Source organism: Athene noctua, chromosome 1 (genome assembly GCF_965140245.1).
Source record: "Athene noctua chromosome 1, bAthNoc1.hap1.1, whole genome shotgun sequence".
NCBI classification, from domain to species: Eukaryota; Metazoa; Chordata; class Aves; order Strigiformes; family Strigidae; genus Athene; species Athene noctua.
This window is the reverse complement of record NC_134037.1, coordinates 123,782,970-123,801,087: the sequence shown is the minus strand read 5'-3', so window position 1 is coordinate 123,801,087 and position 18,118 is coordinate 123,782,970. Positions and strand designations below refer to the sequence as shown.

The 18,118-nt window shown below is 39.4% G+C and overlaps 2 protein-coding genes across 4 annotated transcripts in view; one reads left to right on the top strand and one right to left on the bottom strand.

Moving 5' to 3' along the window:
* Nucleotides 1-462: 462 nt before the first annotated feature.
* NDUFAF5 (NADH:ubiquinone oxidoreductase complex assembly factor 5) lies at nucleotides 463-9,183 on the bottom strand. 2 transcript variants are annotated; one of them, XM_074917326.1, is made up of 11 exons: nucleotides 8,909-9,183; nucleotides 8,749-8,789; nucleotides 8,109-8,172; nucleotides 7,464-7,511; nucleotides 7,264-7,367; nucleotides 6,778-6,817; nucleotides 4,837-5,034; nucleotides 4,267-4,327; nucleotides 2,945-3,028; nucleotides 2,524-2,606; nucleotides 463-2,394 (listed from the first exon to the last, which is right to left on the bottom strand). In XM_074917326.1, exons 1-11 carry the CDS (start codon nucleotides 9,167-9,169, stop codon nucleotides 2,308-2,310), a joined length of 1,071 nt encoding a protein of 356 aa, XP_074773427.1. In that variant the 5' UTR covers nucleotides 9,170-9,183; the 3' UTR covers nucleotides 463-2,307. The 2 variants fall into 2 exon arrangements, with proteins under 2 accessions (XP_074773427.1, XP_074773514.1); XM_074917413.1 differs by lacking the exon at nucleotides 7,264-7,367 and having other exon boundaries at nucleotides 7,464-7,540; nucleotides 8,118-8,172.
* A 175-nt stretch (nucleotides 9,184-9,358) lies between these two features.
* The window catches only part of ESF1 (ESF1 nucleolar pre-rRNA processing protein homolog), a 33,982-nt gene continuing 25,222 nt past the window's right edge, over nucleotides 9,359-18,118 (top strand). Inside the window, exons 1-7 of one of the 2 annotated variants that reach the window (XM_074917198.1) lie at nucleotides 9,359-9,387; nucleotides 11,088-11,784; nucleotides 12,523-12,869; nucleotides 13,631-13,744; nucleotides 14,542-14,642; nucleotides 16,178-16,330; nucleotides 17,774-17,888. In XM_074917198.1, coding sequence (XP_074773299.1) covers nucleotides 11,088-11,784; nucleotides 12,523-12,869; nucleotides 13,631-13,744; nucleotides 14,542-14,642; nucleotides 16,178-16,330; nucleotides 17,774-17,888 — 1,527 coding nt within the window. In that variant the 5' untranslated portion in view covers nucleotides 9,359-9,387. Of the gene's footprint in view, nucleotides 9,433-11,087; nucleotides 11,785-12,522; nucleotides 12,870-13,630; nucleotides 13,745-14,541; nucleotides 14,643-16,177; nucleotides 16,331-17,773; nucleotides 17,889-18,118 lie in introns of both variants that reach the window. The other variant, XM_074917109.1, reaches the window with a different exon arrangement.

Here is an 18,118-nt window from a genome sequence, read left to right as displayed (position 1 = left end):
ACACTGCTCCAATGCACTATTTATTACTCCCCACTTCTACTGCTCCCCAGCCCTTTTCCAAGTTAGTGGAATATCTATACTTTTTTTTCCTCCAAGTGCTAGGAAGAAAACTACTCTTCACTTCTCCCTGTCCAGAAGATACCTTCCCCCATTAACAGCCACATTCTTACCTACTTTACTGTTTATATATTCCACCCATGGAATATGGAATCAAAGAACTGGAAATTCTTCCTTTTCTCTGTAACTTAACTGAGTGCTTGAAACAGGCACAGTAGGAGCACTTCTCCAATTAACATTTACCCAGCACATTCCACCTCCTCATTCCCTTAACACATCTGAGTCACAACCACCAGCTCAAGTGACTGGAAATTAACCTACTAAAGCAAAAATGCATGAAGTTACACAGTCATTTGACACATAACTTCAGAGAAACCTACATTTGGGAAAGAAAAGAGTTTCCCCTTGAAGCAAGTGAATTTTATTAAAGACAGAGAGGACTTGTAGAGAGATGCAGTGTCTTGTATTAAGTCCATTGATGTACTACGAAAAAAATAAAGTCTTTCAGAGAGACAAGATCTTTCTTTAGTCTTAACGCTATTATAAAGGTTATCAGACCACTTACAGCTTCTCCCGCTTTTTCCACGAGGGTTAGTCGTCTTTTCTAAGAAAAATGAAAGATGAACTCATTCCCCTTGAAAAATTATGGGTAAGGGTTGTAAGCAAAAGCAACATAGAAGATTCCTGCCCTCTTTATCAGGATGTTTTGTACCTTCTCTGTGAACTTAAATTCATATCCTGGTAGATAAAATAAACCCCCAAATTGGGCCCTTAAATTATCTTCTAGTCAGCTGAATATTCCATGAGTTGTTTCTTTTTTAAACAGCACTTCTGTTATTTTGAAAACTGAGTATTGGTTAAGCAGTAGAAGGTAACTAGTATCTCTATTACTCTCTGAATCATAAATCAGTAATTCCTGACAGAATATGAAGGCTTCTGCCTACCTTGACTATTTGGTCTGTGCTGCACCACTCTGTCAAACTCCACCTGCTGGATAATCCTCTTACAACAAGCCTGGAGAAGCTTTTGTCTCACCAGTATTGATACAATACCTAAATACAATGATAAACCTGACTGAACAGTACACCTGATTATATAACCTTCAGGCTTTTCCTTCCTACCATTCTCTGTTGGTACTACAATCGAGGGAAATCTCTGGGTAGATTATTTTTTCTAAAAATCTCAGGTTAATTGGCCATAAAACTAGTATCAATTTCTGGTAATGCAGTTATATACAGGAAAAGTCATAGCTCCATGTCACACTTAAAGAGAAAAAAGTGTACTTCATGCTTTTCAGCCTCTAAGAGCAGAAACTAACATGCAAACACAATTTTTAACTAATAGATAAAGTATCACCTTTTATTTTTCAAATGCTACGAGATGAAAGGTTAAAAAATGCCTTAAAACTCCAAAGGAGTACCAACTCCAGAGAATGCCAATTCTAAGCTAATTAGTTAATTTGAAACTTACACATCTGAGTGCCACGTAACTTGCCTGCTTGCTGCTCCTTTCAGTAAATTCAGTCAAATCACAATACGCACATTCTGTTAAAGCTACAATGAAGCATCCAACTTTCCTTATGGCTAAGCTCTATTATTCATGTTCAGAAACTTTTCTGGCTTTGGGGGTGGAAAAGTAATTGAGTTTGAGGGCTGCAGGTGAAAGGTAGCAATTTGAGATATTGTTATAATACAGAACTTACTCAACCACTTCCTTATACACAAGTCAAACATTCCAATTTCAAACAATAACTAAGAGTAAGTTTTTACCCATAATTTCCAACCCATAAAAACCATAGTAATTTAGATCTGTATATCTAATGGTATTTTCTCTTATTGTCTTATAAATTCACTTGCCACCAAGCACTACTCTTTATTATGATCTACCACCCCTTAGGAATAATTAAAAAATAATGCAGGGTGATATACACCCAGACTTGCAAATCATACCTGACGTAGTCTGTGATACTGAAATGCTGGAAGAGCCGTTACATTTGGGAAAAGTACTTTAATCAAAAGTTGGGAGAGCGTGTACTCACTTAGAATACTGCTCAAATATTTATCTAGAAACAAAAAACAAACCTATTTTACACAGCTGATGTTGTCACATTGGCAGTAAAAGCCAAAAAAACCTGCTGCCTGCACATTATCATAATCTCAGAATGTCATCACAAAGTAAGCATGAGTAAAGACTATCTGCAATGAGAAGTTTTATAGAAGCTTCAAGACAACTACGATTTCTGATGAAGAACTATTTTTTTCCTCTTGAAATAAGTCCATTTATTTTTGCCAGATCTCCAAATGAAACTGTTGCAGAACCTCTCTGGGCTGGTCTTGCCTGAAAAAGAAAAAAAGAAGAAAAAATATATAGGACTAATTTTAAGTTAAAATATTTTGTAAAAAGCTTTTAACGCATCAGTAATTGAAAAAGTAGCTTCAAACAGAAAATACTTCAGGTTTACTTTACCTGTGATTCATGGAATTTCCAGCCAATCATGTAATAGATCTGAAATGTGGCAGGTACTGAGCCATCGCTATTTCCATACATTTCTGTTAGGGCAGGAAGGGAGAGGAAAAAAAAACAGGTACACAGAACATCAGTTCTAAGAAATACTTGGTTCTCAGAAGACTAGAACTAAGTATGACATATTCATCATAATGACACTTTGTGAAAGATTTGGGACAATAAAAATATCTCATACTGGTGCATCAACATTGTTCAAACCCTATCATCATAATGAAGGTTAAAAATATCTCTACAATAAAGGTATTTTGTCTATTCCAAAATGGTATGGGTTTTTTTTTAACACAGAGGTCAGAAAAAAAGACATAGTAAATATGTTCTTAAAGTAATTTCATATTAACTCTTTTATCTCTCAAGTACTTACCTTGGTATATTGCAGCAGCTGCCAACATCGTCTCCCTGTGTAGCAGGGGTTTTCTATTCCAAGAGCAATTACTCTCCCCCATACCTAAAAATATGTTTTAGCTTTAAGAAAAAGAAGATATAGCATATGCCATGAGTTAAAGGTCATGCGCTAATGACAGATTTTTACTACACCAGCATAAGTATAGAATCCTCTGAATCTCACTGTAAGAGAAAACAACATCCTACAAATAATTAGGTGGGTTTCTTACCTATAAGAATTAAAGTCTTTTAATGCCAATACTTTCCAATTTACAGTTTGTATTGCTAGGAATGATTTAAAATTATTACTTCTTCAGCCTGAGACTTCAAACATTTAGGTTTTCTAATATAATTTATTTCATGCAGAAGTACAAAATGTTTATTCAGACACACCACTCATGTTTGTTTTTTAACAGATAAGCATCAAAATTACTATCCCAAGAAACTTTTAATAAGAAATTACCCCAATTTTTATTTCTTTAATCACTTACTGCATCTGAATGTTTCTGCAGAGAATGAAAGTTTTATTTTCATTAAGAAATTACTATAAACAACAGCAGCTGATCCAGAGTAGGAAGATGCCCTGAATTGCTCTGTAATTAACAACTGACTGCAAAGGACTACTTTACAAACTATGACAAATAGCATAAGAATACCAATTCAACTGTTCAGCATCTCAATTTTTTTTTTTTTTCATTCCTCAGCAGACTCCAATTTGAGGGTCTATTTATTCTCATTCCAAAGCAGTTTCCTGAATATCCTGATAATTAGGAAGGCTCACAGGAAAAGTTAGTATGTGGGATATATGCTTCTGCCTCCCTTTCAGGGTTTTTCAGCAGCTTACACTGGACAGGGTCACAAAAAATGGGAATAAAAGGAACACAGAAACTTCACAGCAGACCATGAAGTAGCACGTTTGACTTTTGCTTCCCAACACAAATCTGCTGACAGATATAATCTCCTGACTCAGTAGAGATCAGAAAGAAATTAATGCTTCCACTGTTAAAATATTTTTTTTAAGGAAGAAATTTTTTACAATGAGGGTGACAAAATACTGGCACAGGTTGCCCAGAGAGGTGGTAGATGCCCCATCCCTGGAAACATTCAAGGTCAGGCTAGGTGGTGCTCTGAGCAACCTGATCTAGGTGAAGATGTCCCTGCTTGTTGCAGGGGGGTTGGAGTAGAGGACCTTTAATGGTCCTTTATTCTATGATTTGGAGTTAAGAAAAACACAGTGAAACTCTTCTGTGCCTACACCACTGATATAGGAAATGTTTATGTTTCCACAAAGTATATACTTGCCTTGCAAGTCTTCCATAACCTCAAACAACCCTGGGTAGTTGACTTGAATTTCATCAGTATCCTAGAGTATTGAGAAGTTTAGTTTTAGAGCGTATCAAGTTAAAGCAGTAGCATTATGCTAGCCTTCAGAGCTGCTAACGGACTATTCCATCTGTCACTTCTGTTCAAAATTCTTAAAAGAATACACTGTCTTAACATTTCAAAAAGTTTTGTTTAGTAGCCCAAATGCAAACGAATTTTAATTAAAATGCCATTATTTTCTTCTTGGTCTTAGGAGAAACACCAAGAGCATCTAAAGGTTTTTCAAGCAGGTTTAACATTCTCTGACATTTATCCAAGACCATCCAAATTCTACTGGACCACTACCAAAGATATGCTTCAGGTGATTTCATTAATCACTGTGAAGCTGAGAACAGAGGTAGTCCAGGCTATTGCAGAAACTTCTTCAACAAGGTGCATGACATGCAGAAGGAAGCAGTACTTTACTAATACATTAGTAAACAGTGGGTTTTATATACCAGCAGCTCTGATGTTCTGGATTGTTCTGATTGTTCTCTTATTTATAATTACCACAGTCAGGGTGTTAAAGCCAGCTCTCGACAGCAGATGTCCCAAATCAGATACAGCAGTGAACGGTGATACGTGAGGAGAAAATCCCCCTTCTCTCTCCAATTCTGCCAGCTGCAAAGAGCAGCGAAGCTCATACAGAGTGTCTCCCCCAAACATTGCACCAATGAATACTCCATCTGGCTTCAGAACCTGGTGAATCTACCACACAGAAAAAAAAAAAAAGTTTTCTGTTATTAAGCCTATGTAATGAAGAATTTCTTAGGACTCTTTTTTTTTTCCCAAATTAACTTAAAAAGCAACCGTTACGACAATTGTAACAGATTTTTAATATTGACTGTATTGCACAAGGCAAGATGCTCCAAAGCTTTCAGTAACACTGTAAGATAAATAATCTGTCTAAAAAAAAAAAGACTGTTCTTAAGAGTGAACCCACAGAAATTACTCTTACAGTCAAGGAACACAAAATGCACCACGGAAATCTAGGGTAGAATTATTTACAATGGGATACTCCTAAAACAATATCCTCAATTTACTTCTGAAAATAAGGTAGATTAAAATAGCTTCTGCTTACTTTTACTTTCTCAGATGAGGGCAGCAAAAACATTTTTTAATGGCTTGATTTAAGGGAAATGGAGGCCTTAGTTCCTAGTAGGGATCTCTCTACTTCTGAACACGTAACAGAGTAATACAATTCTTATGTCTATCCCTACTTATTTTTAACTAGCTAGAAGAGCAATATGATGACTCAAACACAAGGGTGACAAGCTGCTTTCTTGTCTATAAGCCCTAGCCCCCTTCTGACTGGCCAGGCCAATAAATCGATGCTTTCTTTTTTCCCTAAGAATAGGCAATGATCCCTGGTTTAGGTATCCAGACAAGCCATACTACATAATCAGGCTAAGGAGACAGCAAAAGCTTCAGTTTACCTTACTGATTAGAAACAAAAATCTTTTAAACTGTTTTTTAATTATTAAGCTACATTTTCTGTGCTAATAAAGAAGCCTTTAATTGACATTGAAGCAGCTGAAGGCAGCTTTCAATAAAGCTAGTGGTTCTGAAGTAGAAAATGAGCATTCATAATGAAAGCTGGCCAAGAACCCCAGTTCCCTCACTTTGTGGGACAGTATACTATGTCAGTTATTTTTACTGTGGGGGTAAGACTATTTGATACTCCATAGAACACTTACACTCCAGAAAAAATAATAAATTTCTTACCAAGGGTGGGTTTGTTTTTTTAGGTACTGAAGGCATTCAAATTTATTTCTTTTTATTTCCGTAACAGCACTGTACTCCTATTCATACCAACAGGTGACAGAGTAGCACTGTAATGACTGACCAATTTGAAATAAATTAAAAACCAGCGAACTGGTTAAAACATTCCTTGCTCTTGCTCACTCCAAAGTTAGCTGATTTGAAGAAAATTTTCACCTGCAGAAAGGAGCTGAGATAATCTAAAATCAGATTTTTTCAGTAAGTTTCAGTTTTCTGTCTTCAACAAGCATTTGCTTAATTTCAAAATCAAAAAGCCTTTATGTGATTAAAGTTGTTTTTCAAAATAAATAGCTGAGACATGAAAATAATACAAGTTTCATAAACCAGTTCTGGAGAAGTTAGATTTAGAAAACCCTTGTACTACAATTCGTAAGAGCTAACACACAATAAAAATCAATAGCATCACCTCAGATTACATCACTTACCATGATCTCAGCTACTAAGACTATAAAATATTACACAACATGTTGTTTCAGTTATTTATTCCAAACTGACTTGGTAAATTATAGAAATATCCACTGATGCCCCTTGAACTGCCAATACTGTAAAAATACTGGTGTGAAACATGAGCTATTTCTATGCCTTTTATTTAAAGAAGACCTGGAAATAGCACTCTGAATGCAAGTAATGGCAAGTGTTGAATTTTAGTATTAAAAAATAGTTTCTTACCTCTTTAAACGCTCTAGGAAGGTCATTCACCCAATGTAAACTGTAATAACACAAGCATACATTTTATAATGGCATATCAAACAACATTTAGGGATGCAAATAATATAACATTATCTAAGTATGTTTCAGAAGCCAAAGCAACTAGTTTTGAAATGCCTGCCTAAAAATGACACTAAGTAAAACCAAAACCTCTAGGTTTTGGAGTATTTTTGGGTTTTGTTTGTTTGTATTTTAAGTTGTGAAGTCCTGGAGACTAGTTTGTCAAAATGCAGGAAAGAGAGAAGCTACATGTATTTTAAAGGAAAACAAACAAACCAGCAAGAACCACCAGGACAGCAGTTTTTCTTCAGGTACACTAGTATGTGTCTCATTGCTGTTTAACAGACTGTTAATCTTTCCCTTTTTTTCCTTAAAGCTACTCTAAAAAGAACATTACTTAACATCTTGAACCAAAAATTAAAATGTAAATAAATGATTAACACATACCTTAAACTGCTAACAACAAGATCAAATGTATCTTCTTTGAAAGGAAGGAATTCCTCATCAGCTACAATACTGACCGTAGGGATTTCAGATTCTATGGCGTTTTTCTAATGTTGGGTTAGAAGAAAAACAAAATCAGAAATTCACTTCTGCTTACCCATAGTACGGAACTGAAGAACATTAACATTCAGAAAGCTACTTACTAAAGCATTCTCTGCAATATCAACTTGAATAAGTTTTTCAACTGTTTCCTGAAATAAAATTTTAAAAGTTTATTCAATATTTGAGTTGTTCTTCAATATTTGATATAAAGATTATCTAAAGCAAAAAGCATTTTCTTTCCCCAATGCAGTACTCAACAATTGCTCCCAAGGATAACAGCTTAAGTAGAAGAAATAACAGAAGACACATTCTATGTTTTTAGGTATCAGTTCAGTCAAATACACACCATGAATTAACAAAAGCCAATGAAGTACCTTCACTTATTGTGTTGTTTATGAAGAGTAAACTGTTCACTGCTCAAACATCTTCATAATGGCACTTCTCTTGACCAACAAAGTGTGTCCAACTGATTGATCGAAAAACATGCAGGTTCTTCCTCAAGACTAACAATTAACTGCCATACAACAGATTTCCCTTGCACTAACTACCATTTGTAGTCTTCAGTGACAATAGAATAACAGCCTGCACAACACACCCCTCTGGATTATGGCTAGAGATATGAGGGGAAAAAAAAATTACGTCATCAAGACACAGCGAATTATTTTGAGTTATAATAGAGCCCTATTTGAAAATAAGGGGATAAACATGCACTTTTTTAAACACTTCTAAGCACGAAGAACCAATACCTTGGTTAAATGCTGAGCTATGTAACCTCTTCCAGAGCCAACATCCAAAGCCAGAGGAAATGTTCTAAAAGATAAGTTCAGCAACATAAAACATAATCAAAACTTAAAACTAGATTAAATTTTAGACTATATTAAGTTTTATCCACCCATTTCAGAATCACAGAATCATCTAGGTTGAAAAATACCTCGAAGATCATCCAGTCCAACCATTAACCTCACACTGACCATTTTCAAATCACCAGATCCCTCAGCGCTGGGTCAACCCGACTCCTCAACCCCTCCAGGGATGGGGACTCCACCCCTGCCCTGGGCAGCCCATTCCAACGCCCAACAATCCATTCTGTAAAGAAATGATTCCTAAGAGCCAGTCTAAACCTTCCTTGGCGCAGCTTCAGGCCATTCCCTCTTGTTTTATCACTTGTTCCTTGGTTCAAGAGACACGCCTTTCCACACGTCCTTTCCACTAACCGCACTGAGCATCCCTCTGCGGTCACGGTCACAATGCAGGACACAGACAGGCGCTCACAGACCAGCGTTTCTCCCAGCGGATCACGTCCCCCACCCGCGACCCTTCAGCCGCGGGGGAGCGACTGTGCGGGACACGGCGCGGTTCCCCGCGTCCCCTCGCGGCGAGTCTTACCTGGGGATGTCAAACACCCTGTCCGCTATCCTGCCGCCGACCTAAGGGGAAAGCCCGCCGGTGAGCGGCGCGGTGCACGGCCCGGCAGCGTCCCGCCCCGTCCCTCGCCGAGGCCTCCCCCCAGGGTGCCGAGGGGCCCGCCCCGTCCCGCCGCCCACACCTCCTCCCGCAGGTAGTCGCACTTGGCGGGCTCGGCCTGCAGCGCCGCCCAGTTCTTCTGCTTCCGCTTCAGCCCCCGGTCGAAAGGGCTCAGCGCGCCCGAGCCCGACGAGGCGCCGGCAGGAGAGGCGCCGGCCGAGGAACCTCCTGACAGCGCCCAGAGCCGGCGGCCACCGCCGCCATCCCCGCGGCCCCAGCACGCCCACAGGAGCGAGCGGCCGGGCCCCCTCAGGGCTCGCGCCCCAGCGCCCACCGCGCCCATGGCCCAAAGGGCGCCCCTAGCGCATGCGCGGAGAGAAAAACAGGGCAGCGCCGTCCGGTTCGGCTTCACACCCTCTCTGCGCGTGCGCGCTGTCGCCCCGCCCCTGGGCTTCCGCCGGCCGCGCCGTGTGATTGGTTGAGGGCGGATTGTCCCGCCGCGGCTGCCATAAGTACCGCCGGAAGTGGCGGTGTCAGCGCGTGGTGGATTGTGGCCTATGGGTGAGAGAGTGCGGCCGGGCGGCGAGGAGGTGGTGGCCTGTAACGGTGGGTGGTTGAGCCTAGACGGGCCGGGCACTGCGAGCGGCGCTCGGGGAGGGACTGGGGGGCCGCAGCCGTCTCCTCGAGGAAGGCTGTGGTGGTGATGCTGGGCCCGAGCTGCTCGTGGTACCGACCTTGCCAGAACGTCCCCCCTGTTGCTGATTTCGTTCTGAAGTGTCGTTTTGGAATGCCTTAGTCTTAAATGTGGAATTCTCTAGTCGTAAATGTGGAATACCCTAGTCCGGGAGGAAGTAAAATTCTGAGGTCTGGTTTGCAATGCAACTGCTTTCATTTTTGTCGGGTAAAGACCTGGCTGGATGGTTGGGCCCAAAGAGTTGTGGTGAACGGAGTTAAATCCAGCTGGCGTCCGGTCACGAGTGGTGTCCCCCAGGGCTCGGTTTTGGGGCCACTCCTGTTTAACATCTTTATTGATGATCTGGACGAGGGGATCGAGTGCACCCTCAGTCAGTTTGCAGACGACACCAAGTTGGGTGGGAGTGCTGATCTGCTCGAGGGTAGGGAGGCTCTGCAGAGAGACCTGGACAGGCTGGAGCCATGGGCTGAGGCCAACTGCATGAGCTTCAATAAGGCCAAATGCCGGGGGCTGCCCTTGGGCCACAACAACCCCCAGCAGCGCTACAGGCTTGGGGAGGAGTGGCTGGAGAGCTGCCAGTCAGAGAGGGACCTGGGGGTGCTGATTGACAGCCGGCTGAACAGGAGCCAGCAGTGTGCCCAGGTGGCCAAGAAGGCCAATGGCATCCTGGCTTGTGTCAGCAATAGCGCGGCCAGCAGGGACAGGGAAGGGATCTTACCCCTGTACTCGGCACTGGTGAGGCCGCACCTCGATGTCTGTGTTCAGTTTTGGGCCCCTCACTACAAAAAGGCCATTGAATGACTCGAGTGTGTCCAGAGAAGGACAATGAAACTGGTGCAGGGTCCGGAGCACAGGTCTGATGGGGAGCGGCTGAGGGAACTGGGGGGGTTTAGTCTGGAGAAGGCTGAGGGGAGGAGACCTCATGGCCCTCTACAACTCCCTGAAAGCAGGGTGCAGAGAGCTGGGGATGAGTCTCTTGAACCAAGTAACAAGCGATAGGACAAGAGGGAATGGCCTCAAACTGTGCCAGGGCAGGTTTAGACTAGATATTAGGAAGCATTTCTTTCCAGAACGGGTTTTAGGGCATTGGATTGGGCTGCCCACGGCAGTGGTGGAGTCCCCGTCCCCATCCCTGGAGGGGTTGAAGAGTCGGGTTGACCCAGCGATGAGGGATCTGGTGGAGTTGAGAGCGGACACTATGAGGTTAATGGTTGGACTGGATGATCTTCAAGGTTTTTTCCAACCTAGTTGATTCTGTGTTTCTGCTTGAGGCCTTGTTCGGGACTGATAGGGAATCGCTTCAGGCTGTGTGTGCAGCTGATATGGTCTTTTTAGTTGCGTATCCATTATCTGAGAGAGCTAAGAATTGTGGCCAAGACTGTGGTACTTACAGGGCTATTTGTGGCTCATTTAAATGGCATCATGTGCTTTTGGCAATAACTTTTTAGGTACAGGTTAGAAATCTGACTTTGCTTAATTCTTTATAAATTTTTCAATTATGTTTCTAAATCTATGTTAACCAGGTTTTTTAATTGCAACTGGTTTGTTTTTTCTTTCCGTATTGTAGATGTCCAAGTCTTCAGCAGCATCAAAAATGTCATCCCAAGAGGAAATACTGAATGACAGGCGGTTTAGCCGCGTTACTAGGGATCCCAGATTTTGGGAGATGCCTGAAAAAGAACGTAAAATCAAGATTGACAAACGGTTCCGAGCTATGTTTCATGACAAGAAGTTTAAGCTGAAATATACAGTGGATAAAAGAGGTCGCCCTGTTAACTATAGTTCTACAGAGAACCTCAGGAAATTTTACGCCCTGTCAGAATCCGACTCTGATCTTTCAGAACATGATAGTAAAGAACATACTGAAAAGAAAAAAAAGAAAAAAAAAGCTAAATCTAAAGAAGAAGCAGATTCTGCAAAGCTGCTTACTGATGTTCTCTCTAGAGATGAGAGTGAAATAAACAAACAAGGGGTGGACCAAACATGTGAAGTGGTGACAAAACTATGTGACCTTAGAAATGAAGGAGAAAAAATTGCATCTAAACTCCACTTGAAAGAGGACTCTAAGAAAATTGCCACAGAAGTTGATCGCTCTGGGGGAAACAGGGGCCTTTTACACAAAGGGGAAAACAAGCAAGGAGATGCATTGGGAGGAAGATCAGTTTCAAGTCAAAACAAGCAAAAGTCTTCACAACCAACTAGTACTAAATCAGTTAAAGCTCCCAGGAAAGACCATTCCCTAGGAGGAAAAATAAAACAATCAGGTTAGTTGTTAAGATAACAGGTAGAATTTGGCTCTGTTGACTTGGATGTTGTTGCTTTTGCTTTATCCATGGATGATCTTTCATAAGATCAGTTATAAAATAGCTAACTTGGGTTTGGTGTTGCTGAAGAATCGGAGTTGGTCAGCTTTTTATAGAATCAAGGCTGATTCTTCACTAAGATTGTGAACATGTCCTTTTAATTGCTGGAGCTGAAATTGTTGGTATGAAAAGTAAAATACATAGTAATGTATACACTACTGTATTTATCAAATTGAATAACAAATATTAAGTCTGATACCATGGAAGTTTCAACATATCAACACTTGTTGACTGACAGCTTAAGGAGGGCAGCATGAAGCCATTAATATTAGAGGACATCAGAGAAAACAAGTGACTTGAAGAAAAACTTTCTTTATTTTTCTTGTGCATGTGTATAGCCTACATGACAGAAATCTAATTTCTATCTGTTGATTGAATAGAATATGAATAGAATAACAGAGTAATATTTCATTAGAGTTTGAGACCTAAAGAGCAAGTAGGTTAGATAATACAAGATAAAGAGGCAGTGTTGATGATTTATTTTGTTTGCACTTCCCTGATGTAATTTGTTCCTGCCTCATTATGCATTTCAGGGGTTCAGTAAATTTGCATGAAGAAAAACTGAGGTTTTCTTCCTCCTTTGTAAAGGATCATATGTAATTCCAACATAAAAATAGATATCTGATGTTTATCTTTCAGTGACTGCAGACACCTGTGATCAAAGTAACATTAGTAAAAGCCACTTAGAAGAAGAAATTTCTGCAAGTGATGCTTCTGAGTATGGAGAATTGGGAGAAGAGGAGCCAGAAGGTGATGGGGAAACGAGCGACGAAGAGGAGTCAGAAGATGATGGGGAAACGGGTGAAGAAGACAGTGATTCAGAAGATGATGAAGAAAGTGATAGTGGGCCTGATCTAGCTAGAGGCATAGGGAACATTGAAACAAGTTCAGAGGATGATGAGGATTTAAATGAGCTATTTCCAAAGGAGCCAGACATAGAGCATTCATGGCGTGAGCTAGATAAAGATGCCCCTCGTGGAGATGAGGTAACAATACTTGGCATGTGAAAAGTTGTTTTGTGACAAACTCAGTAATGTACACTTTTGTGAGTTCATTATAGACCATCTATGAAACAGTTTGTGAAAGTATTTTTCATAAAGGTTTTTCAACCCTCTAGTTACAGAATGCGAGTGATGATGAAATCGCACGAGAATAAGACTTGCAGTTTTCACTTTTTCTTCCCTCTGCGCAGAGGCTTTCCTGTAGATAGATATTTATGAGTGAAGGTACAAATAGAATTGAGATTTTTAGAAATTCCAGAACTTAAATAGTACTGCTTTAGTTCACTTATGGTTGTTTTCACTTTTTAAAATTTTTTAATTCTCACTTTAAGAAAATATTAAATCATTAGACAATGAAGTAAGACTTTTAAACAGTTAGTGTATAAGAAATCCAGTACTCTAGTGCTGTTATAATACTGTGATACTAGTTGCTGTTGTGACTAACCATATGATGATAATGAAATCCTAAGTGCTGATGTTCTAACTGCAGACCTAGATCTGTGATTGGTGCAGTCTGTTCTCTGAAGCTTCACTATATGTGTCCTCTTTATCAGCTCTTGTGATTGCTGCTTCTGATCTTTGATAGTTTTAGTGATACTCTTGAGGAAAATGCTTTTAGTTTTTCAGCTGTTTGTTGCTGACTTTCAGTTTTTACTGAGGATAGCTGCTAGAGTAGTGTGTATTCCCCACAGCAGTCAGGAATTAAATCTATGAACTTTATGTCCTGTTTTTTTTTCTCTGTTCAGGTTACAAGCAGATTGGCTGTTTGTAATATGGATTGGGATAGACTGAAGGCTAAGGATTTGCTGGCTCTATTTAGCTCTTTCACGCCCAAAGGAGGAAGAGTGTTTTCTGTTAAGGTAAGACCTGATTTCTAAAAGGACTACTGGCTTTTACTGTGTGAAGGGAAAAAAAAAAAAAAAAAAAAAAGCGCTACAAAATAAGAGCAAAGACGTTTTATGGAGAATCAAAGAGACATTAACATGATAAATAAGAAATTGTGTTGCAGTTTAACTCTCTGGATTAGAAATAAACATGTGCTGCTTTTCAGCAACAGGTATTAGGTAGAGTTAGATCCCAAAGCTGTTAACTTCTTTTGTTTATGAGGCTGGCTCTAAGTGCTGCTTTTCTGAGACAACTAGTGAAGTTCTCAAAGTCTAGCAGGGGGGAGACTACATTTCCTTGGCTATCTTAATTTTCAGTAGTCATTATGGTAGATAACCCAGCCTTAAATTTGGCAATTTCTAGGTGCCTTCCAACTCATTTACTATTGCACAACACCTCTTGTCTTTCACCACTTCTGAGTTACTAATAAACTGAATTCTCATTGATTATCTTTTTCTGTTTCTAGCGTCTGCCTCCAGCTTTCTGAGCAATGTTAGTCAAATACCCTTTTCTCAAAAGGGCCATAGCAAAATGAATGGTCAGGATTCCTGTTGTTCTTCATCTGTCTGAAAAAATTCTCATTCCTAAGAGAGTTTTATATTCTACTGTCTTTTCTGTAAACTAAAATTAAGAGGGTATTAAAGTTTATGGCATTGATCCCTTTACTGATTTTAGATAAAAAACAAAAAGTCAAAAAGACTTGCTGAGAAATATTTTTTTCTTAGTTGTGTTGCTACTGTTAAAAATTTACTTTTGTGTGTTGTATGTGTAGATTTATCCTTCAGAGTTTGGAAAAGAGAGATTGAAAGAGGAAGAACAAAAAGGACCTGTGGAACTGTTCGATCTTCCAGAGAATACCACAGAGAATGATGGGTATTAACTTTATCTTCAAATGAGAGCTTCAATATGTCTTAATTCTCAGTGAAAATCCCAATCAACTCCTGTTTCCAAAAGTTCATATGTGGAAGTTCCGTGTGGATGCCTTAATTTTATAGCTTTTTCAAGGGATGTTTTACAACTGGCCCTGGTCATTATCAGTGCATTGAATAAATGCATTATGATGAAACTTGAGAAGATTTACTTGTTAAGTGAGTTCAAAATTTTTACTATGTAGCTCATTGGAATAATAAATGGAACAAATGTGTGGAGAGCTTAATATAGCATTTCTCCTCAACAAATTGCCATTTATGCAGTAAACTCCCTTTATTACTTACTATCAAAATTTTTATCTGCATAATCAACAGGACCCTAATTTAGGCCAAGAATTCCCAGATTGAGTTTTGAATGCCACCAGCCGCAGCCCTGGCTTACCAGCCTGAGCTCATCAGGCCTGCCATTGTGCAGGCTTCTTCAGGCATGTCTTTTATTTTATTCTTTTTTTTCCCCCCTTTTGTTCTGCTTGAAAGTCTTGTCTGTATGGAACTTGAGAGGTTTTTCTTTCATATTTTTCCAGAATTTCCAGATGTTTGGCAGCCTGACTGGGGCCACTTTTGTATAATACATCCCATTGGACTGCCCTACATTTGGAAAATCTGGATGCCTCTAAAATAAGTGCAGATCCCTTTGAAGAAAGTGCGTAGAGCATCAGGGAATTCTATGATGAACTCAGCACGTGCTGAAGTCAGCTTCGCTGTGTGCGTCAGGGTGCATCCTGAAATGTTGGATTTACTGCTCAGTGGGCTCTAGAAATTCTTGAGTACAACAGACGGAAATCCCGATATGCCAGTGACACCTCAGTGATGCCTGTGTATGTACCCTTTCAATTCACAGGATGGGACCTCGGCCCTGTGGTCTCTCTCCTGCATCCTTCCACCAATTTATCCACTTCTCAGTCTCTTTTCTGCTTTTTCTTTTTGTCTTGCTATGACACTACCACCACCTGTGCTACCCAAGTTAGTATCCAATTCCTGTCCTCACCGTACCACTTCCTTACTCATCACTCTTACACCTCCTTTTCCTAGTGCGAGCATCTGCAATCCTGTCCTTCCAGTCTCGCAGTTTCTCCTGTGTTCTTAACATGTACTCTTACTTATGTGTGAACATTCTTTTCACCAGCCTTGTTAGGAGCTAGGATAATTGCAAACAATTTGATAGGAACTATTAAATACTACTTTCTGTGGCCTGCACAGAGGCATACAAATATGCTATTCTATGCCCTGCTCTAACCTTACGATGCCTGTGGGAAGCAGAGTCAGAAACAGAAAGCATACACTTAATAAAATGGTGTGAATAAGTCTTTTTACGTCACTACAACTGAACAGATACTGGTGGAACTTCATGCTGTTTAACATCTAATCTTATTAGAAGATTAGGAGAGTGTTTGGTGCGTATTTTTAATAAATTAAAATATTTTGCTAATGAATAGTTGTTAAAGCCAGCTCACTTGATTGTGTTTTCCACTTTTTCAGGCTTTATAGGGAAAAGCTGCGTGAGTATCAATTTAAGAGACTGAAATACTTCTATGCAGTTGTAGAATGTGATTCTCCTGAAACAGCCAGTAAGATTTATGAGGAATGCGATGGACTGGAATTTGAAAGTAGCTGCTCTTTTATAGACCTGAGGTAACTTGAGTGGTGACTTAATTACATGTTGGGCGGGGGGGGGGAGGGAGAATTAAAGCCAATTCAAAATAATTTGGAGTAAACCTTTTTGTCTTTATTGTGTAACTGAGATATGAAAATAAATTAGGCATCCAATGAGTTGTTAGATTTCCCTTTGATTCTTTTCCCTTCTTCTTGAGAATTTTTACTGGAATATGGGAAGTTTGAGAGGATTTCTGCATAGAGAGAGTATTCTCAGAGAAGTCTGGTAAAATGTTCTGGTTGTATCTTCAACCTTTTGGTACAATTAAGTAAAGTGATAGGATTTAGAAAACAAAGCAACATACTGCTGCCTTTCCCCACCCACCCCCTCCCCCCAAGGGTCCAGAAGTGGCTCTTTTGCAGGATTGCTTACCACAAGGCAAGAAATTACTTCTGTTGTCATGAAGCTGCAATAGATTACTATGCTAACCCCTATGAATGAGCTGGAAGCTCTAATGTTTCAAAAGTCACGTTTGGGAAGAAAGAATTTAAAATTATAATCGTGCTTTATTGTTACTATATCCTTTTGTTACAAAAAAGCCTTCTAGTCTGAGCAGAAGAGAAGTTACTAAATCGCATTGAGATTTGACAGAGGCTGGCTTTGTCTGCTAGGGCCCATGTTATGGGTGTTCTTGGAAGTTAGTGAAAGATGTATTTTTTGCTTTGAATCATTTTCTAGCAGAACTTAATTAATTTGCTTTGAACCATTTTGGAAAAGATGATGTATGCCAAATCACCATGTAACTTTTTATGCTTTTAAACACAAGGAAGATAATGTTTTACAACAGTCACAGCTATTTAAAATTCTCCAATGCTTTTCCTAATCTTGTCCTTCGTTAAATTTCAATGTTGAATAGTATTCATCATATTACATTTGCAATGACTAAAGAAAAAAAAAAGCCAACCCAAGTAATTTCTAATGTAATGTACAAAGGCGTTAGGGGGTTTTTTTATCTAATGACTTCCATCATTACATATGACTTCGGTCTTCTTGATATTTTTTCTCCCTGCTAGTTGTAGTGTTAAAGATGTACCAAGCTTTTCTAAAATGTTTTGAATTCACTTTTTTCTTTTGAATTTTTAATATTCAGCTTCCTGAAAACGTGATTCTTAAAAAAAACTAAAACACCCAGAAAACCACCCCTGACCCTGCTAATACCTAACTGAAAATTGTGTAATTTACTTTCCTAACATGGTGTTGTTTTATACCTTGAAAACCTGTGGAATAGCTGTGCAGAAGCCAGAGAGTTAATCTTACATATGGGGAGTACATGTCCATTTCATTTATTTCCTTTTCAGGCTTACCAACTTTTTATTTTAGCAAATTCTTTTGTACTGATGTACCATACTCATGAAAACTTTAGGCTGTTTATACTATGAAATTTCTCAGTGTATTTGAATAATAACATGTTTGCCTTTAAGATTTATTCCAGATAATGTTACATTTGACGATAAGCCAAAAGATGTAGTCTCGGAAGTAAATGTAGCTGTATATAAGCCAAAGTACTTCACATCTGCTGCCATGGGAACATCAAAGGTATCTTTACAATGTTTTTCTAATGTTTTTCTAATTTGTTTAGTTTTACTGTCAGCTTATAAATTATATTAAGTAGTGGGGAAAAGATTCCTGGTTATCTTGACCATTTTGAAATAAAGACATCAAACATATTAAAAGATGTAAGCATGTTACAGAGCCACAAGTTGCAACCCCATAAATAAGCTCAAGTTTTGGATTTTAAGAGATCCAGCTTCTTTGTTACATATTAA

What these genes read in the sequence shown, in the direction of transcription:
- NDUFAF5 (XM_074917326.1), bottom strand. Translation starts at nt 9,169, where the DNA reads ATGGGCGCGGTGGGCGCTGGGGCGCGAGCCCTGAGGGGGCCCGGCCGC. An exon ending in ATATTGCAGAGAATGCTTTA is followed by an intron (nt 7,368 to 7,463) that starts GTAAGTAGCTTT and finishes ACCCAACATTAG; the next exon opens with AAAAACGCCATAGAATCTGA. An exon ending in CTTGTTGTTAGCAGTTTAAG is followed by an intron (nt 6,818 to 7,263) that starts GTATGTGTTAAT and finishes GTGTTATTACAG; the next exon opens with TTTACATTGGGTGAATGACC.